The sequence below is a fragment of the Garra rufa genome, chromosome 22, assembly GCF_049309525.1.
Source record: "Garra rufa chromosome 22, GarRuf1.0, whole genome shotgun sequence".
Classification (NCBI taxonomy): domain Eukaryota; kingdom Metazoa; phylum Chordata; class Actinopteri; order Cypriniformes; family Cyprinidae; genus Garra; species Garra rufa.
In genome coordinates this window covers 38,760,388-38,781,909 of record NC_133382.1, presented here as the reverse complement: position 1 = coordinate 38,781,909, position 21,522 = coordinate 38,760,388, and the positions used below count along the sequence as shown (strand labels likewise).

Below are 21,522 nucleotides of genomic sequence, written 5' to 3'. Positions count from 1 at the left end.
ATCAAATAACGGAACATATGATGAATTTTTGAAAGCACTTCTGAATTTAAGTCTGTCTTCAGGAGGACTCAACATGAGCTGCTTATTCAACGCCATTCTGCTCTGAAACGCATTGTCTTCAGCTTTATTGGTGCCAGAGATAAAAACATTCCTGAGTAATGTTGGTGAATGTCAGAAAAATGGTGCTTAATGTCTGATCAAAAGCAATAAACTCTCAAGATCTAGTATAATTTAGATACAGCTGAAGTTTATTGAACCATGAGCGCCAAACTGCAAGAACACAAGAATCACAGTGTCACAAGCGTTTTATGTGCAACAGGTCGGTTGTGATGTCTTTTCTTAAATAAATATACAAAAATATTTGCTTTAATTTCACCAGCTGTGGAACTGAATATAACGATCTGCATTTACCCATTACGTAATAAGACACAGTAACATGACTGCGTGATATGCTTGAGACGCAATTCTGCTGAAAGCAATCCAAAGGTTTTTTTCTGGTTTTAAACAAATAAATGCAAAACAAATGAGTAACATTTTATGTAGATTTTCTTCTCCAGTCCAGTGTCATGTCTTCTTATGGCTACTTCCTTCTGTTTCCGCCGCCGTTGGCTAGAATCATCACCAGCCGCATGAAGATGTTGAGAGTGTCCATGTAAATGCCCATACACCTGGAAGAGCAGAGCCAGAGAGAGAGAACATGCAGTGATGTAAACACAAGCCAGCAGTCATGCGTGTCGTCTGCTGCACGTTTACATTACACAATAAAACAAAACATTACTCTTAGTTAAAATAAAGTCATGTTCGAAAAACAAAAATGTTAGCTTCCTCTTGCCCACCGAAAACACTTACGCATTAATGGGGTCATATTTCTGAACGCCGTAAAGAGGGTGCGTCTCGGCACGCTTGATGACTTTCTGTGTGTCGTACAGCAGAAACATGCTGAACAGGACCAGACCTCCATAAACCGCCACCGAGTACAGGCCGGCCCCGAACGCCGAGGTGGGGGGCAGAAACATGGAGCCTTTCGAAAGGAGAGAACAGATCAAACTCCTGCAAAGTCACCGATTGAACAGACACGCAATCTGCGGCCGAACGTAAGATGGTCTCACCCAGAGAAGAGGCGAACACCACTCCGAAGCCCACGGCGAGCGGGCCGCCCATGCTGAGGAACTTCTCGCTCGGCGCGCACATGGCCACGGTCGACAAACCGCCCACGATGCCTGCTGTGTACCAGGCTGCACGAACCATCAGCGGGCCTCCTAACAGAGTCAACGGCGCGATAACGGCTCCCATTACACCTGCACACAGGAGACACCACTTCATGAACACAAGAGCACTGCTGGTTTGCACACACAGAACTGAACATTTGACGGGAGAGCATGTGTTAGCCTTCGAAATGTTCAGCTGTGCTCAACTAAAGGAAAACAAACCCAGCAGAACTGCAAACGCAGACTGCAGTGCCCTCTAGAGGTCAGTTAAAGCTGCAGCTCATGTTTGTGCGTGAAAGCACTTCACCTGCGTGTAGAGCCCAGGCCAGGTGTTTTGGCATCGGACTGTGTTCGTACGAGATGGACCTCACCAGCATCCCTGCGCCGATCATAGCAGCGAACGTGGCGCCAATAGCCTGTGGATGGATAACAAGGTTGTCACAGCATTAAATGTCAATGTGATTATTAAACTATGAGCCAGATCATTACAATCATTAATATACCACCGTATGCTATAATACAGAACAGAATTATTAGATGCCTCACAGTATGTTCTACCACTAATGTTTGTTGTTAAGAGGAATGTATAAAATGTTGTTTATTCATGGGATCTCTCGCGTACCAGCCAGGAGCCCCTCATCATGAGTCCCATGAGCGCCGGCGTCCTGCTGACGGCTAATGCTGATAGAGCCGTCAGACCCACGCTGCCCGCGAAATACATGTATGTGGAGTGAATCCTGTCCTTCACGAACTGCGGCCAGATCCTGTAAACACAGCTTCAGTCTTAATCGGGCACTGGAGATGATGAGCTCTAACAGAATATCTGCACAGTAAGCACATATTTATTTTGATCGCCAGTCGCATTAAATCCAGCTCACGGTTGAACAGATCTCGTGAACGACATTACCGTACCATGAAGCTGTTATTTTTCACCGGCGCATTATAAAACTCAAACGTCATAGCCTCTGTAGTTCAACTCAACAGACACTTTTTCAAGTTCATTCTTAACAATCGGGTCACAGGTGAGCTGGATTTCTTTTGTGCTGCTGGCATAATGACTTTTAGCCTTTATTTGATGTGAAGGCGATTCTTACACTGCTTTCTCGATGGCTCCCATCTCATTGGACATCCCTAAGCCGTAATAACATAAAGCTCCCAAACCGACGGCGGCACCTCCTGCCAGGACGATCCGGCCCATGCTGTCAACTGTAAATGCAGCATCGTGAATGTTTTTAAAATATCAATATCTCAAGCATGCGCTTATTACACAACGTTCTGACCTCACAGGTGATCCGATCACAAGCACCAGATACAGGTGTGAACAGTAGCCTACTTTATTTAGTTCAGCATTGTAAACAGCATACAGAACTCGCTCATCTGACACATCTCATGATCGGATCACCGAGACGGATAAGAACGGTGCCAAAAACAATCATTTTACAACAATTATTAAATGTGGAGAAAACTATGTTTATAAAAGGGTGTGTTAACAGAATTCACTTCTGATTGCGGTGTCTGTAGCGGGTTCAAACGCCTTTTCCTGAAACTGCTCTTTGGAAGTCTTGCTCCGGCGGAATCCCAGTCTAGTTTTGGTGGAATAACCCTGATTGAAAATAACATAAAAGACAATGCCACACATTACTGGCATATCACTGTTCACATGAAAAATGATCACGCAGGTGCAGTGTGGCTTTTATCATGTTTACATCAGCAGGAGGAAAGAGGGTTGGTACCTGCTGTGGTCTGATCAGGGGTGGACTGGACTTGAGCAGGGCTGGACTCCGCAGGCCGCCGGGAGCCCGACACAGAGCCGAGCGGAGCCCCAGCACAGAGACGGTCCTCAGGCATGACAGACGTGACACCAACATCACTGACCAATACTGTGTCCATCATGTAAAAACACAGCAATTAGAGCCAATATTCATACCTCATAAACAGTAAACCAAAGACACTTGATCATTCGCGTGAAGAACAGTGAATACAGCTGGAATTCTGCATAAACAAGAATTCAAACACGAGAAGAAGACGATTTTATTCAACTACAGAAACATAAACACGCAGAGGATGTTCAGGAATGTCACATTTGACTAAATGACTCGCATGTAGAATAATGATATAGAGCGACATTTACACTTACACTACTGTAAAACATAACACATAGATAGAAGTAAAACTCACCAGTTAGGGTTAGTTATCTAACGTTAGTTTCACCTTTGAGATGCGTCTTCACCACTGACGCAACAACATTTTCCTGAACCTTCCTCACAGTGACGTCACACGCCGGCGACCGACACGCAATGCATTATGGGTCTTGAAGTTTGAACTTAAGTTTGGGCAAGCGTTCTACATTTGTCAACTTTTTTTTAGAGTTAGCATTTGAATAATTTATGTTTCTTCTCTTTATTGTACTTTTTATTATTATTATTTACATACTAAAACAACAAGACTAAAGAAACAAATAAAGTAATGGACTGATACCGTTAAGAATGAACAATAATACATTTTAAATTATTTATAAATAGCCAATGTCATAATAAATAAATAAGTAAATAAATGTTTTGATCGTTTATAATAAACAAAGCAAACAGCCATATCGTTCCAACAAATTTTACAAAGTAATTTGTCAATTTTGTATTCCATCCGAATCTAAATAACTTGTTTTTCGCTAAATGAGACAAGTAGGGTAAATATAATTAAATTAAATAAAATTTAGTACTTAAACTTCATATATAATATAATATTGAAAAATGTTTTTGGAGCGAGCAGCCTTACTTTCTTCCATAATGTAAGTGCTATTACATTATTCTAATAAACATTTCATTATTCCATTATGCCTTCACAATGAGTGAATTAGTTATTATTTCTAGGAGAAAATACATAAGTACATTTGCGGTGTTTCTGTGCTCCTGTAAGAAGGTAATAAAATAACAAGTGGCGTTTGTTAGGTTTTTTTTAGTTTATTTTAATTATTATGTTTGTTCGAATGTTGCGCTGGCGTAGACGCGGGGGCGCGCACGTCACGGCACACGTGACCCTCCGGCGGTGTTTTGTGTTTCTCTGGATTCAGACTCAGAGTCGCTGGATGAGAGGAGCATCATAGTCTATCGAGCACTTTTGCTTTTAAAACTCAATGTATTTCGATCCATCCATATATTATATTTGTGAGTTTTATTTGCATTCCCGATCAGTTTCAGATGTTAGTGTAGGTCAGTGCTTGATTTAATATTTGTAATGTGTTACAGAGCCGGACGCGAATGATTATTAAATGATGGATTCCAATTTTTTAAAGCTATTGAAAATCGAATTTTACACACCGTGATCTGGATTTTACTGTGTTTTCAAATCAACTGAACGAGGGAACGAAATTACAAGGAAATATTATGGTACAGTATCATCAGCAATGCTTTATTTTATTCCGTTTAGTCAGTGCTATTTATAAATAATGATGAATGAGTTCGTATGTGTTAGTCATTGGCTGATATAGTTGTTGAATGTGATTGTAAGTGAATCAGTGTATTGATGCATCTCCATCAATCCAATCTTCAGATGATCATCTCGTGTTTGTCAGGGATTGGACAGTGATTTGGCGAAGGCTCCTTTACTGGAGATTTGCTGAAATGATTCATGTTTTTCTCACAGGTCTTTAAATGATTCTGATCAAATGCAGTGCTGCTGTTTACTGAGGGAGTGTGTGCTGTCTCTGTAGTGTGTGTGTGAGGAATGTGACACGAGTGTGAGATGATCAGATGAAGCACAGCTCTTAGCTGTTTTACATTTGACAAGCAGTCTAAACCAAACCATGAATAACGTCAAGATTTTCTGTTTTGTTAATATTGTATTTTGATTATTGTGTGACTGGAGGTGATTATCTACAATAAATAAGAAGTAAAACATAGAAAAGGGGGAACATTTTAGATTTGGTTTTATGGTGCAGCTTAGTTCAGTTAGTGCATTATTATTGACATTTTACTTTATTATTTTAATACTGTAAGGTTGCTTTGACACAACTTGTATTGTAAAAAGCGCTGTATAAATAATCTTGACTTGACTTGACTTAGTTCAGGTTTTGGTTCGATGATTAGAGATGTAAAGAGTAACAGAGACAGCGTGGGAAAATGAGCGTTCGCACGGCTAAATACGTCGTAAAGTGATTTGATCAGAGTTTTGGTGGTGATGTAAAGGTTTTCTTAATCTAATTTGTGGCTCACGTTAACAGTGCAAGACAGAACTTGTCTCCTAACCACCATCTGCTAGCCGGACAGCTTCTCTTCCAGCCTCCTACCTTACTGTATAATTATCTGACACAAGCCAACTTTTACAGGCTCACAAATATCCCTGGTTTAGACTGGAGCACTGCTTGTCTAATGTTCCTGAAGGTGAGAGTCTGGAATATTTCAATGGCTTTGAAAGTTTGCTCGTCTATTACTCCGGATCATAAATCCCAATGACACCCTAATTATACCTCATTTAAATACTGTTTTACTCGTACTGTTGACACACACTGCTGTACTGTGTGTTTGTGATGCTGTACGGTTGTGTTTTAGTGCCGATGTCCGCTTTTCTCCGTTCACCAATGTTTTTGACAGGAATCCTTTAAACTGCTTCTTCATGAGAGAAAATGACTAACCATGAATGTACTTTCAGCTGGTTTTGATCTCAGTTCTGATATGTTCATAAAGCTGTCTAGTTGTCATCACTGAAACTAGAATCTTACAGAGTCAAGTTTATTTCTCCAGATAACAGACTACAGAGGATTTACTCCGTCTGAACATATAATGTGTCTGGATGATCCTGTGATCTCGGCTGCCAAACATGTTTTTTATCGCCAGTATAATTGCAAATGTACTCCATCTATGTGCAGACACATAAAATATAAAGATCCAGCTCAAACTGTAGAGGTTTCTAGCTGTATTGTGGCTTTAGGGCAACATTTCCGTCACAGTTGCTGTTTAGTGTAATGAATGTTTATTGTTCTGTGTCTGTTTGCAGCTTCAGCAAAAAAGTTTCATCAGTTTCTGTGAGAAATCTTCAGATTTAAATGTTCTTCATCAAAGTATTTGTTTTAACTGTAAAGGTATTTTTCACACCATAATAAGTTTAATCACTGCACTCATTTCTGAAAGTGATTTCTCAAAGTTTTTATTGCTGAAGGCACAATAAGGTCTTATTTGTAAACATTAGTTACCAATATAATTTTTTACAGCATTAATTGACATTTGTTAATGGTTAATAAATGTTGGTTGTGTTTTAATACAAACGGTTACTTTGCTGTTCATCTTTAGTGTGGTTTAATTAAAGTAACTCTACTATTTGAATGACCAGATTGTGACCACAGGTAGTATGGATTGTTAGTTTATGTTAATTATTAAGGCAGAGGTTTTTTGCTTGTGAATACATTGTCTTTATGTTTTATTAGTGTTTTTAGCTTTTAATTTGAACCCTCTGCTGTAGTGTCAGTACTGCACATCATTCACAGCAGTGATGATTAGTGGTGTTTACTAAAACAAGAACCACTTATTATTAGTACTGCTTTATCTTCCTACTTGCAGAGCAAACTTCACTAAGTGTTCTCACAGCATGTTGTGCTCTACATATATCTCAAATTATGTACAGGCCTAGAAACAGCATAGAAATGAAGCCGAACTGATGAGTGATCTTAGCAGATTCCTATAATCGCTCACAGGATCACTGCACAGCCAAACTACAATCCACTTATCTTGCGTTTGATTAGTCTTTTTCTGCCTCATCCAGAGATTTATTCAGAACATTTATGAAAACATTGAAAAGAATGCTACTAACTATGCTCCTATCTTACAGTCATATGAGACCTAAACAGTTACCTACAGTAACTACTGACAGCACATGTAAGCAAAACACAGACTATACACAACTGCAACGAGACTGGATCTCACTAGGTTAAATAAATGATTATGAACATGCTATAAAACAGTAAATACTTTTGATTCAGATTATGTATATGTGGGTATGAACTGAAGAGTTTATAGAGGAATAAATTAAGATCTGCGTGGTATTACTGTGTTTGTCATGACTCATGTGTCACATGTGTGTGTTTCATTTCAGAGTCCAGTCTGAGGAAAAAGATGAAGGAATGATCTAAGAGTGAATCGCCCGCTGAACTCAATCACACACAAGAATGCGTATTAAATACACCATTTCTGTCATCTTTATTGTGGCTCTGGTCATCATAGAAAAGGAAAACAGCATAATTTCAAAGTAGGCATTTTTCTCACTCTCTTCTTTGTTTATTTCTGTTTATGTCTGTGTGACACATTTGTGTTCAGTTTAGTGATGAAGTGGAATATTACAGTCAGAAAACATAAAATCAAAGCTCGTCTGGTGTGCTGCTGACTGTCTTATTCATTTTGCTGTATACAAATTTCTGTTTATACAGAAATTGTTTCTTTGAGAAGAGATGGGACATTAAAGGGATAGTTCCATTAATATGACTTTCTTTTTTCTGTGGAACATAATAGATATTTTGAAGATGGTTGGGAACCAAAAAAATTGACTTTAGGGACACCCCCCAAAACATCTGTTTTTGTGTGTGTGTTATGCAGAAGCAGGAAATTCATACACATTTGAAGGAAAAAACAGATCATTTTTGGGTGAAATGACCCTTTAGCAGTAATATCCACTCTGTTGTGTGACTGTCGTTCTGCTCACGCTGTCTTCTGTCTTTTTCAGGGTGTCTGATAAACTGAGCCCAAAACTGACCCCGCTGACCCCGCTGCTGCTGCTCAGCGCATCTCTCTTGACTGCTGCGCAACACAATGTGTCGACTGACCTCTCGTCTCACCAACACGTGAATCATCATCTGGAGAACTGGACTCGGTCCATCCAGCAGAGCGCATCGCCGGCGTCTGCAGCCGGAGGACGGAAACACATCCTTCTGTTGGCCACGACTCGCACAGGCTCCTCGTTCGTGGGTGAATTTTTTAACCAGCAGGGCTCCAATATGTTTTACCTGTTCGAGCCGCTGTGGCACGTGGAGCGCATGTTAACCGTGGAGACCGGCGGGACGAACGCCACCGTCGCCGGGCCGGCGTATCGAGACGTTCTGCGTCAGCTGTTCCTGTGTGACTTTTCCCTGCTAGAGAGCTTCATCGAGCCGCCGCCTGAGGATCACGTGACCGCTGCGCTCTTCCGTCGCGAGTCTAGCCGCTCGCTGTGCGAAGATCCCGTCTGCACGCCGTTCGTTAGAAAAGTATTCGAGCGTTACCACTGCCGCGTGCGGCGCTGCGGACCGCTCAACCTGACGCTGGCCTCTCAGTCTTGCACGCAGAAGGAGCATCGCGCGATTAAGTCCGTCCGCGTGCGGCAGCTGGAGACGTTACGACCGCTGGCCGAAGATCCCAGACTGGACATGAAGTTCATCCAGCTGGTCAGGGACCCTCGCGCCGTTCTCGCCTCACGCATGGTCGCCTTCTCCAGCAAGTACGACGTCTGGAAGAGGTGGGCCGTGGACGGAGACCTTCCGGTGGATGAGGATGAAGTGAGAAAACTTAAAGGGAACTGCGATAACATCCGCATGTCCGCCGAGATCGGTCTGAAGCAGCCGCCGTGGCTTCGCGGACGCTACATGCTAGTGCGCTACGAGGACATCGCGCGATTCCCCATGCGCAAAGCTGCAGAGATGTATGACTTTATAGGCATTCCCTTCACTGCAAAGGTGGAAGAGTGGATCTTAAAAAATACTCGGGCATCTAAGGAGGTCAGTGGAGTTTATTCCACCCAGAAAAACTCCTCGGAGCAGGTGGAGAAATGGAGGTTCAGCATTCCCTACAAACTGGTGCAGCTGGTGCAGAAAGTCTGTGGCCCCACCATGACTCTGTTTGGATACAAGTTTGCAGAGAACAAAGACATGTTGACTGATAAATCAGTAAGTCTGATTGAGGAGAAAACATTTTTATGATTCTACACATACGTCATGAAGAAGAATGATGATATTCATGAACTAGTGTGTGACATGGTCGAAAACTTTAATAGCTTCTGAAGCAGTATTGAACAATAAAAAATGATTTTATTTTTTTGATAAATGGCCAGTAAGTTCATTTGAAAAGTAGACAATATAATCAAGTTGAAGTGAGGAATTGCTTTGGGACTGCAGGTGTCTGAAGTCTTCTTGACTGTATATACTGTACTGTATGTGCATTTGTTTGGGGAGAGACAAGCTGCTTCTGTGTGTTCAGATATTCTTACTGCAGCTGGATTGCAGAACTCTCTGAACGATATCAAAGGAGGAATTAAACTTAATTATACATGGAAAAAATATCTACATTTCCATAGATTTAATATATTGTCTTATTTGACAAGGGCTGTTTGTAAAAAAAAAAAATCATCATTTTTATGATTATATTTATATTCCGTTTGTCCAGTTTGTTATGAAGAACCCATAGTCTCTTGTAATACAGGCTTTAAAATACAGGGATTAATAAACTTTCACTTAACCTAACCTAAAATTCAAGATGTGTTTTCTGTGTTCTAAAGAGATTATCAATCAAATAATAAACAGGTTTTTTTAGTTATTTGTACTTTGAGTGATAGCTAAGGTCTAAAAATACTAAATAAGCCAAAGAACATGAGACTGACGGCTGGTCTGTAAGTGCAGATTTCACGTGGGCCTGTGAAAGTGCATGAAATGGACAAAGATCTCTTTCAGAGCTGTTGCTAAAGAATCCATGAATCCGAATATGCAGGAAGGGTTTTCTGAGTTTTTAAGTTGCATCTAAATCTGTGAGCACTAATTAGCGTCTACAGTCCAGGAATACACATAAACCTCAATGATGGCCCAGAAACATTTAGTAGTACAGGATCTCTCTGACCAAATGTTGTTTGTCATTTGTTTGTGCTTTTGGTGTCCCATTCTCTTGGGTCACATCCACACCATGTGCTAGCACTTAGCATTGTCCTGCCTTCGAGGAGGAAGAACCTGCTTGCTGTAGCAGCTGCTAATCAGCTGTTGCGTTTATTACTGTGCCATCTGCTATTTAGAGTGCCAGTGAAACTCCAACATGCTCATTTGCGCAGAACCCCTCCTGTATGTGGTTCAGACCGATTTACTCAAACTAACCTCACCCTCCCACCCACACGCAGCACAAGAGCCTTCAGAGGCATTCGCTCACCTCACGTCCAGCGCTTATGCTCCGCGTGTGCAGATAGGCTAGCTTAGGTGCAACATACGTGATCTCAAACGACTGCTTTTGATATGATCTACAGCCTATGTGACAAAATATGAGAGCATCTCGCATCAAGAAAGTTATAGCACAAGGACCTTTTAAGCTTCTCGAGGTCTGAAAGAACTGCGTGGTTTGTGTGGGCTGTGTGACGAGGGTGGAGCATGTGTATATGGTCAAAGCAAATATAGAAGAGCCCAACCGCTTTCCACAGTCTCAGAGGCCCCTTTTTCCTTGCAAGTAAAATCAGGCCATTAAGCTCCACCCTGCATCCAGACCACCACATCAGATAATGAGAGAGCTGTAATACAAACCTCTTTGCATCAGTGCACTAAAAATGGCAACATCTAAATGAACTGGTTTTATTCAGGTCAAAAATATTATTCTACATCACTGAGTCAACTTATTTACATTCGGCTATACCAACAACACTGAGAGAGCATAGAGAGAAAATAGCCACACGTACCTGAGCTCAACTGTGACTATATAAACGACACAACAGATTCACCTGGTTTTACATTTTTTGTCTGCAGGCTAAAGCAACCAACCAACCAAAGATCAAAACCAGCCAAAGGCAATGGTGTGGGTTAGATTATTAAAATAACAATCCATCAACATCATTTTGTTCTGTTTATAATTGCAGTTGTGTTTACCTCCTCTCAGGCATCTCAAGGCATTTTTATAGCTGCCTCCTTTTCACTTAAAGTGGCTGTGCTGTTTTTTTCCACTGTCACAAATTCACAGACTCTCTGTTTGTCTTTATGCTCAGAATAGATTTTGCTGCAAACAGTTCACATTCTTTGTGTTTGTGGCAAATGCCAGTGCCGCTGGTTGGTGTGTTAGTGGCTCCTTCATGCCCACAGTCAGTGAACCGACATCAGATATTGTTTGACTAACACTGAGTTTAGTGAAAATGGAAGCAAGGAGATTTTTTAAAATACAGGAAAAACACAACCTCTTGAGCATTTCATCTTTAGTCTGTCTATTCCACATGCGTACTGATCTTTCTCCAATTGAATCCGGCATGTTCAGAAAAGAACTAAAGCTAGGGTCAGTATCCTAACCCAAACTATTTTCTTGTCAAAGTTTCTAAATGAATCAATGTTATGACTTTTAAGAGTTTGTAAAGGTCTTTGGACTGAACCAACACTCACAATATTTACTCCCTTATTGTAGCTCCAACAGAGTCTGTGCAAAGAGACTTGCTCAATGTTGATCTAAACTCAACTTCTTCATGCGTGCCTAAGAACAGATTATTTTCATGTGATGTTCTGCATCGCATGATCCACATGAGGCTCTGAATGTGTCTTTGTGCTGCTGTGATTTGGTTGTCTTCAAACTGAAGATCTTGCTGAGAAGGGAATAAAGTTACTCAGCTAGGTATGCCAGAGTCTGAGTCACAACCTAAGGAATCCTATCATTTAGTCATTAGTTTCATGTATTTATTATAATATTTAAAAATAGATAGCAAAGTGACACTGATACAATGTTGAGTTTTCATGCAAACCATCTTATTGGTAAAGACTGACATTTTAATGTTTAAAATATATTTAGAAATTTTGATGAGACTGCACATTGGTGAAGACTGTGACACTGAAACTAACATTAGCTATGTTTGACGTGAAGCGGCGCAGCACAGACAGGTGTATGACATCAAAATACAGTTGTGCTTTTTGTGCTTAGTGACCATACTTAAATGCATAGATATTAAAGATTATTAAAGTATTTTAATAAACATTCCAAAACCAAAAAAGTGTAATAGATTTTAGCAGGACCATTTTCTGACGAAGATGGACAATTAAAGAAATGAGAAGAACCCCCTTGTTGAAAATGACATTGATTATACATTGAGTTAGTTGACTTGATCCATACTTGGATAATAAATGGTTTCATGTCAAAATAGCTGAGATAGTTTACCAACCGTTCCTTTGACTGTCTGTGAGTAATGTTCATACAGGTCTTCAGTCCATCTCATGGAGAGCGTCATCATACAGGGTTCGGTTTCAACACACCTGCCTGGAAGATTGTACATATCCTGAGGACCTTAATTAGCTGCTTCAGGTATGTTTAATTTGGCCTGGAAATTAATTTGACTGCTGTAGTGCTTCTATTTGCAAATGTTGATTGTAGAAATTGTAAGGGATATTGAAATACTAGCCATTTTAGGTGGATAAAGTAAACAGGCTTAACACTTAATGATACTCAAACTATATAGTTTTTATTTTATTTGTGTTCAGCAAATTGAAAATGTGAATTGTGTTGTGTTTAACATTTTAACATACCTTTATCTGATTGTATGAGTGAATTTCTTTTAAGTGTCTTAAGTGTCTTGCTTGTAAACAACATCATTCTTTCTTTTTTCCATTAAAAAACCCCACCAAAGCAGTGTGATGTCATCCAGATTTTTACTGCTCAAACCTTTGGACAGCTTGCAGTCATAATATAGTATCATAACATCAGACTGAAAATAGGCTTGAACTTGGAGGAGATGAATGTGCTGTAATTGTGCTTCCTTGACTGTAAGTCTTATGCTACAGATTTCCAAACTCCATTGCCATTAGTTTTCTATTACATGAAAGGGACCCCTGCAATATTTACAGCTTTGTTCATATTGGTGTCTTTACTGGGTCTGTCACAGCTGTCAGCTGGTGTGCCTATGACAGCCACCAGAGGGCAGTCTTTCAGGATCATTGTCTGTTTGTTCTAGACTTCAGTTCCCATCACCCTTTGCAATGATGATTGTTTCATTACCCTCAGCTGTGTATAACTGACAAGCTTAGCTCACCTGTATATATGTACCTTGTGGTCCGTGTCTGTGCTGCAGTATTAGTTTGTTTTTGCAGGTTCTATTTTGTGGCTTACCTTGTGCTAATGTTTTCTGCCTTTTTCTTGGGATGGATTACTGTTTTGGAATTTCTCCAAAAAGCTGCAATTGTATCTTCTGGTTACAGAGTGTTCTGTGAGCAGGTGATGAAATATCAGCTTTCTTCAACGTATATATAGGTTTGGTTGATCAAAGGTTGAGTGTTTGGGGAGTAGTACAGGGAATGAGTGACCTGCAGGTACCCATCCACTACAGCTTGAGCTCAGCTCAGATCATATAGATGGGGCACCACAGTGTACACAGAGGACATGGTGATTATACTTTCTTTTATTATTACTTTTTCTTATCTGGAAATGTAATCTTCAATTGAAATGACTGCTTTTGAATTTCATGCAGTCAAGATCCATTTAAACTTTACATGTACTATATTGTCCTCAGGTCAGCTGGGATTTTGGAGATGGGTGTGCCCTTATCTTTTGCATTGATGGCGTGAGCCTTATTCAGGTAAATATTAGTGCACTCCACGCTTCTTGGCTTATTTGCATTAGTCTTTTTGAAATGTGGAAAACATGTCTTCAGTAAACTGAACTAGTTGAAACTGAACTTTAACTGCTGGTTTCCATTATGCATTTTATTCATTCGGTTGAGCTGTTTTCCCTAAACGTTGTAAGACTGCAGCCTTTTGATGAACCAGTGTTAGGTACAGTAGTTGTTGAGGAGCAGGATAGAGGGCAGTGTAAGTCATTTAAAGCATGTTTGAGATAGTGATGCCATGTACTTAGTGACTAGAAATAAGGCAAGGCAAGTTTATTTATATAGCACATTTCACATACAATGGTAATTCAAAGTGCTGTACATAAAAGGAATTAAAACCATAATAGCATAAAAATCATACAAATTTATAATAATCACAACAATGAAAACAAAATGTAAGAACATTTAAGATGATTTAAAATTAATTAATGCAGTAAAATGATTATACATAAAATAATGCAATCTGTTCGGACGTAGCACAGTGCTCATTCAATAAATGCACAACTGAACAGATGAGTTTTGAGTCTGCATTTAAATGTGGCTAATGTATTAGCACATCTGATCTCTTCTGGAAGCTGATTCCAACTGCGGGCGGCATAATAGCTAAAAGCGGATTCCCCTTGTTTTGTGTGAACCCTTGATATTACTAACTGACTCGATCCTAGTGATCGGAGTTGTCTGTTAGGTTTATATTCAGCATATCTGCAATGTATGTAGGTCCTAGGCCATTGAGTGCTTTATAAACAAGTAAAAGTGCTTTAAAATCTATCCTAAACATAACTGGAAGCCAGTGTAAGGACCTGAGGACTGGTGTGATATGCTCTGATTTTCTGGTTCTAGTCAGAATCCTGGCAGCAGCGTTCTGTATGAGCTGCAGCTGTCTAATGGTCTTCTTGGGAAGGAGACCATTACAATAGTCCACCCTGCTGCTGATAAAGCAATGAACAAGTTTCTCCAAATCTTGACGGGAAACAAAACATCTAATTCTTGCAATGTTTTTGAGATGATAATATGCTGATTTAGTTACTGCTTTGACAACTTCATCTTTGTTTCCAAATGCAATGACTTCCGTTTTCTCCTTGTTTAACTGTAAAAAGGTTTGGCACATCCAACTGTTAATTTCATCAATGCATTGGCAGAGAGAGTCAATGGGGCTGTAGTCATTTGGCGATAAGGCTAGGTAAATCTGGGTATCATTTGCATAGCTGTGATATGCAATTTGGTTCTTTCTCTTTGTATGTCGTATGTCATGGACGTCCACTGAGACTTATGCTCACCTATACTTAAGTAATAGACTCTCCCTTCTAAGTATGACCTGAACCATTTGAGAACCATCCCAGAAAGCCCGACCCAGTTTTCCAGTCTATCTAGAAGAATGTTATGATCGACAGTGTCGAACGCAGCACTGAGATCTAGTAATACCAGCACTGATATTTTGCCAGAATCTGAATTAAGGCGAATATCATTTATTATCTTTATGAGCGCTGTCTCTGTGCTATGACGTGGTCTGAAACCAGATTGGAAATGGTCCAGGTATCCATTTGAGTTTATGTAGTGATTTAGCTGATTGAAAACAACCTTTTCAATAATCTTGCTTCTGAAATGAAGATTTGATATTGGTCTATAGTTGCTCAATATGGTGTTATCAAGATTTTTCTTTTTCAGAAGGGGCTTAACAACTGCAGTTTTCAGGGAGTTTGGAAAAGTCCCAGAAAGAAGTGAAGTGTTCACCACTTCTAAGAGATCTGCTTTTAAACAGTTAAGAACACTTTTGAAAAAAGATGTGGGAAGTGTGTCGAGGTGGCAGGTTGACGATTTGAGGTGCTGTACTGTTTCTTCCAAAATGTTGCTATCGATTGCTTCAAAAGTAGACATAATGACTTTTTAAAATTGCGGTCGAATCTGTCTGACCTCTGTATAACTTGAGGGTGAGCTAATTGTCTTTCTGATATTATTGATCTTCTCAGAAAAGAAGGAAGCAAACTCATCGCACTTGCTGTCAGAGAGCAGTTCACTAGGGATCTGACTAGGGGGGTTTGTTAGTCTCTCTACGGTAGCAAAAAGAGTGCGAGTGTTGTTTAAGTTCCTGTTTATAAGGTTTGAGAAGAACATTTGTCTAGCTTTACCTAGTTCAACATTGAAAGCATGAAGGCTGTCTTTATAGATGCTATAGTGAATTTCAAGTTTCGTCTTTCGCCACATCCGCTCAGCTTTTCTGCATTGTATTTTCATACTCTGTACTGCTGTTGGTTTTCTCCACGGCGATTTCTGTTTTTCAGAAATTCTGATTTTTACAGGTGCGACGTCATCAATGACATTCTTAACTTTTGAGTCAAAGGACTCCAGAAGAAGATCAACAGACTCTGCAGAAATGCTTGGCATTGAAGATATAGCCTTCATAAATAGCACACTCGTGTTATCATTAATGCATCTCTTTCTGACAGAGACAGATCTAGATTCAGTGCTAGCAGAGATCAATATATCAAAGAAAATACAGAAGTGATCAGATAGTGCTACATCCTTGATAACAGTGGATGAAATGTTTAGACCCTTACTGATGAGTAAATCAAGAGTGTGTCCACGATTGTGTCTAGGCCTACAATCGTGTTAATAAGGGAGCAGAGATGCAATTAGCCATGTGCACAATCAAGATTTAGTTGGTTGATCACTTGAATGTTGAATTAATTGGCATTAAAAGCAAAGCATTAATCTAATGTCTGACAGTTTTTTTTTTTTTTTTTTTTTTTTTTTTTTAGTTTGTGATCGCATGTGATGTAATTTGCTGTTAAAAACTTCTGTCTTTATGCTTTGTATGGTCCCTTTTAAATATAAACCTATGTCTTTTTCTCTTAGATTGATGATACCTAATTTATGAAGATCCAAGAGACTCTTAAGCTCAAGTTCACTTATCATGGCTTCAGGTAAGGCACTAAATATTAGTTTTTTTTTTTTTGTTTTTTTTTTGTTTTTTTTAACTGTAATGTTGTTTCAGCACGTTGCTGCTTCTATCCACACAAGTATGCAGTCCTATGTTTTTTTTTGTTGTAAACACAGCACCTTTTTTACTTTTCCTGGATGTGCAGAGTCATCTTTTTTTGTATGGCACTTTATATAATACAGATTGTGTCAGATTAGGTTTACAGTCTTAAACAGGAAAATGAGTGTTAATGCAGGAATACGATTGTAAACTGAGTGACACCCTTGTCTTCAATACAAGTGTACTCTGTGGAAAAACTGTGAGTGGGGATGGAATATGTTTTCTTCTCTGAAATATCTGGAGAATTGCTGTGAATGCTCTGTGCATCTGTTTTGAATTTTGAGTGGTTAACATTAACCCTAACGTCACATTCTGTGTCTTTCAGGTAAGGTGGGCAGCTTATGAGATGAGTTGGATGTGCTGCTGTTCTGTTCCCTGATGGCAGCTCGCTTGAATTCATCCAACCTGATGTTGGTGAGTGCTAAAATTGTCTTTTTCCCGAATTAAGCTCTGCTAGGCTTGTTTGGAAATGTGGAGAGCTTTCTGGGGAGTGTAACCATTTTACAATAATACTCTTTCTGCTCTGTTTCTCCAACTTCCTGCAAGAGGTCTTTCAGATCTCTCACCAGAAATGGGGAAGGGTTGGATGACCTTTTTTTTTTTTCCCTGTAATTTTAAGTGTATTGTGCAAAAATACTTTAGAATTTTATACAGTTGGCGACCTTAACGTTTGCGATGGGTCCCAAGTTGTATGTGTTCCTGCTGTCCTGTTCTATGATGGCAGCTCATTTGTCTTTGTTTCAATGTTAAACTTCATCTGGTGAAGACAATTATCAAGGTGTTCTATCCTTATTTGCTGTGTGACCTTTTGGAAATGTGGAGAGCTTTCACAGTATACCAACTAATTAAGTCTGGTGTCCATTTGTACATGTGTTCCTAGGTTGAGCCAGGTTCCTGTGAGTGTGGTCATCCTTCACTGCAGCGTTTGCTCAAACTGTTAACAAATTAAGCATCAGATGTAATCTAAGTGTGCCTTAAAAGCTTTAGGGCTGGTTGATTCATTTTTATTAAGCAAATATTAATAAATTGAGATTAGTTTGTTTGTTAGTGGTGCCACTGTGTATACATTATCCTCCCCATGTGCATTTTAGCACACTTGCGTTCATTCCCCCCCCATTCATTTTATGCTGATATTTATACACTGATGCCTTATTGTATGTTTCAAAGATACTTTTGTCTTGTGTTTTAATTTTTTTTTTTCCTCTCTCTTCCTAAATTTACCCTTGTGCCATCTGTGCTAAGTGTATTTCTAGGCTTATAATGGTCACTTTTTTTTTTCTGGCCACTTTCTAAAAATTGTCTTATTCCTCTTCCTTCATGCCATTTGTCTTGTACCTAGCCAGTTTTCTTTGTTCATTTTGGTTTTGTTTATTTCACATTTGTTTTCCAGTTTAGCCTTTTGTATGCAGTTGTTTATGGACATTATAATTACTGTAGTTTTATGCCACTTTTTAGGGTTTTGTGCATTTTACATTTTATTCTGCATTTTGTGTGCACTTCATTTTTTGGGGTCTTCATGACTTTGTCAATTGTTATGGTCTTTTGTTTTTTACTAAATTTTATTTAACCTGTGTAATATATGGCCTTGTGCTGTTTTGATTTATCATGGTTCACCAGCACTTGAATCTACCTTTTCCTCTTGAATCTGTCTTTTTCTTCTATGTCCTTTTGATGATGTACTAGAAAAGGTGCCATCACAGTTATGTCCCTCCTCTGAGATTTTAATGGTTTCAAATTTGTTTGTGTTTGAAAGGTTTAAAGTCTAGACTTGTGTTGTGTGAGATACTGAACGGAGTCCTCTTCCATGACTTGTTGGATCTGAAAGGACTAATACACAGTGTGGAGATATCCTCGTAAACTCAGTTGGTTGGGTTTTAAGTGAATGTAAACTTGAGAAAGACATGTAACAGTCCATTGAGTATGTAGTCTGTTAGGTCCTTTCAATAGCTGTCTCACTTGTGAAACGAACTTCACAAGTGTTTAATGCTCCATGATGCTGTCATTGCCTCATTTTGGGTCAAAATAATCTTAAAATACTTTTACTGAAAAACTGCTCAATTACTGCATTAAACTAACTTTTGCTCAAGTAAGGGTAAATGAGTAAAGTGTTGTTAGGCTCCATTAATTATGTCAACTGTAACCAGGAACATTTCCCATAACTTCCAACGTACTGGTTATATCTTAAGAAGAATGGCTTCTACGCTAATAGTCTGTTTCTTTCTTATTCCGAGGTCACCGTAATCACCCTGATCTAGTCTGTATCCAGACCAGATGGTCACTGCAGGCACCCGGATCCAGTCCAGAGGGTGGATCCGCACCAGAGATGAGCCCTGAATGTCAGCGGAGACCATGTCAGCTAGATGAGCCTCAGAGACAGTCTAAAAGTGAAGAGGTCTTCGCTGGAGATCTGCCATTGCCAACAGAGAACTGGAAGCAGACTCTGCTAAATCTGACTTAGTTGCAGCCTGGAATGAAACTGCTGGTTTTGTGTGGCCAGAGGTGAACTATACCCCTGACTGAGCCTGTTGTGTTCCAGGTTTTTTTTTTTTTTTGTGGGCCCTTAATTTGTCACAGATGGAGTTTTGGTTTCTTGCCAGTGTTGACGCTGGCTTTCTTAATTTCTAGCAATATTGTCAGCTTGATTGCATTTGTTTTTGTGATTGTTTTTGCATTATCAACACCATTTGTGTTTAATGATGTTTTCGTGCATACATTTCTCTTGCATTGGCATGAATTTATACGGTCCCACCCCACTCAGGAAAAGTTTAGTACTTTTTTTTTTTTCTCTTTTTTTTTTCTCATTAAAGTGCCAATTAATCAATTTCAGCTTTGACTCTTGCCCTCATTTATTTATTCCTTTTAATTAATTTCATAGTCTCCAACAAAGCTACTGGGATTGCTGTCATTCTTTAATGCATCCTGATCAAGCAGTGTTAGGTTTAATGTTTGAGAAGCAGACCAGGGTAGTCTGTTACCTGCAGGTACAGATCCAGGTCCACAAGTTTTTATGAGATGAGTAGGGGAACCCCAGACTTTAGGTGGATGAGATGTCTTAGTCATTTGTTGCCTTTTTAAAGACTTCTTGTGCACATTGTAACCAAAGGTCAGAATTGCTCCTATGATATAGGTTTTTGATGTACACTTGAGAAATTCTGTCATTACTGTTCTCACAGAATTAGTATTAGTACAGTGGTAAAACATAATTGGAAAGGTCCAACACTCATTGTCAGGATTATGTCTTTTTTTTTTGTTCTGTTCTCCCAGTGCCCCCCCCCCCCCCTCACATGGCCTTCAGTTGGTTTTTCCCTTTTGTCTCCCCCTGTAGTTCTGTGTTTATTGGTTTGTCCCTATTAGCTTTGATTTGGTTCACCTGTCTTGTTAATTTGCTACACCCCCTGCCACTCCTAGTAAAGTTGTTTGTTTCCTCAGTTTTAATGTCAGTCGATAACGTTACTATGTGTTTCAAGTCTGCTCCTCGTTTTGAGTTTTTTGTTTTACTTTAAATCATCTTTGATTATAGTCCTGTTTCCCGGTGTCTTCCTGGATCTACCTGGTGCAACTGTGACACACGTAGTTTGTGTGTGGTTTTTTTTTTTTTTTTTAACCTCTTCAGTCACTGCGTCCATTGAAATGGATAATTTTATTGGTTTAAAAAAAGTGTTTTTATGAGCAATTTATGGTTACTGATTGTTCCTAGATCAACCAATCATAAAGATGTGCCTTAATTTAATTTGGGTGGAACATGTTTTCTTCTCTTAAGTACCTGGAGATTTGCTTTGAATGCAATGTGCTTCACTTTTGAATTTTGAGTGGTGAACATTAACCCTAATTCTATGTATTTCAGGTAAGATGAGAAGCTTTTTAGAAGAGTTGAATGTGCCGCTGTCCCGTTCCTTGATTGCAACTCACTTGAATTCATTGAGCCTGATGTTGGTGAGTGCTGAAGTTGTTTTTCCAGAATTAGGAAATTATCTGCTAGGCTTATTGGCTGTTTGAAATGTGGAGAGCTTTCTTTTGTGAACTTTTAATTGATTTATCCTGTATTTAAAGGTCCCATATCGTCAAAATCAAAATTTCCTGGCTTTTTTCATGATAACTAAGGTCTAGGGGCTATCTAACTACCATATGAGTTTCAAAACAGTCAATCCACAGTAAACTGCACACAGCCTGCTTAAAGTAGCTGTTCATTTTCACAAGCAGCTGTGACTTCTGTAACGATGTGACGTCCGATCGACTCAAGTCACCGCCTTCAGTCACAAACCAACGTCCCACCCTCCTTTTGTCAAACCCCCAGACAACAACGCATCCATTCCATTGAGCAACAACAACAGGAAAACAAACTGAGAAAACCCTGTTCAGTCGATAGATGTCAGGCTACGATCATTACACAGGCTTCAGAACAACGTTAATATAAGAGACCAGCGGCAGCCTCTTTCACACAGCGATTCCGGTAAATACACGCATAATGTGTCCCACGATTTGTTTAATTTGGTTCATTCACAGTTGTTTTCCGGAATCTGTGCTTGCTTTACACACAAACCATAAAGACATGTGACGTTTGGGTGTGAGATGTAATGCGACGCATATGTTTCACTAAACTGAAACTAACCTGAACAAACTGTGCTTCATCGCTGATAGTGAGGAGCTGGCTCTGCCTGATGATCGCTGCTTCATTCCACTTTGCACGTAACGTTATTTTTCGTTGTGAAGAGTCGCTTGATTGAT

General features: G+C 39.5%; 3 protein-coding genes across 3 annotated transcripts in view; 2 read left to right on the top strand and 1 right to left on the bottom strand.

Moving 5' to 3' along the window:
* Window positions 1-227: 227 nt before the first annotated feature.
* On the bottom strand, window positions 228-3,496 carry ghitm (growth hormone inducible transmembrane protein). Its single transcript, XM_073828589.1, has 9 exons — window positions 3,387-3,496; window positions 2,942-3,088; window positions 2,709-2,811; window positions 2,303-2,414; window positions 1,831-1,972; window positions 1,516-1,624; window positions 1,110-1,298; window positions 850-1,021; window positions 228-668 (listed from the first exon to the last, which is right to left on the bottom strand). Exons 2-9 carry the CDS (start codon window positions 3,074-3,076, stop codon window positions 581-583), a joined length of 1,050 nt encoding a protein of 349 aa, XP_073684690.1. The 5' UTR covers window positions 3,077-3,088; window positions 3,387-3,496; the 3' UTR covers window positions 228-580.
* A 794-nt stretch (window positions 3,497-4,290) lies between these two features.
* chst3b (carbohydrate (chondroitin 6) sulfotransferase 3b) lies at window positions 4,291-9,681 on the top strand. Its single transcript, XM_073828748.1, has 3 exons — window positions 4,291-4,591; window positions 7,290-7,442; window positions 7,914-9,681. The coding sequence occupies exons 2-3, from the start codon at window positions 7,363-7,365 to the stop codon at window positions 9,139-9,141; spliced, it is 1,308 nt and encodes a 435-aa protein (XP_073684849.1). The 5' UTR covers window positions 4,291-4,591; window positions 7,290-7,362; the 3' UTR covers window positions 9,142-9,681.
* Window positions 9,682-17,175: 7,494 nt separating this feature from the next.
* The window catches only part of LOC141297544 (dedicator of cytokinesis protein 1-like), a 26,296-nt gene continuing 21,949 nt past the window's right edge, over window positions 17,176-21,522 (top strand). The window contains exon 1 of the mRNA XM_073827963.1: window positions 17,176-17,211. Coding sequence (XP_073684064.1) covers window positions 17,176-17,211 — 36 coding nt within the window. The remainder of the gene's footprint in view (window positions 17,212-21,522) is intronic.

Bases quoted from the DNA above. Each gene is read 5' to 3' on its own strand.
- ghitm (XM_073828589.1), bottom strand. From the start codon at position 3,076: ATGTTGGTGTCACGTCTGTCATGCCTGAGGACCGTCTCTGTGCTGGGG. The intron at 1,973-2,302 runs GTAAGAATCGCC...CTGTGTTTACAG, and splicing joins GGAGCCATCGAGAAAGCAGT to GATCTGGCCGCAGTTCGTGA. The intron at 669-849 runs GTAAGTGTTTTC...CTGCTCTTCCAG, and splicing joins AAATATGACCCCATTAATGC to GTGTATGGGCATTTACATGG.
- chst3b (XM_073828748.1), top strand. From the start codon at position 7,363: ATGCGTATTAAATACACCATTTCTGTCATCTTTATTGTGGCTCTGGTC. The intron at 7,443-7,913 runs GTAGGCATTTTT...TGTCTTTTTCAG, and splicing joins GAAAACAGCATAATTTCAAA to GGTGTCTGATAAACTGAGCC.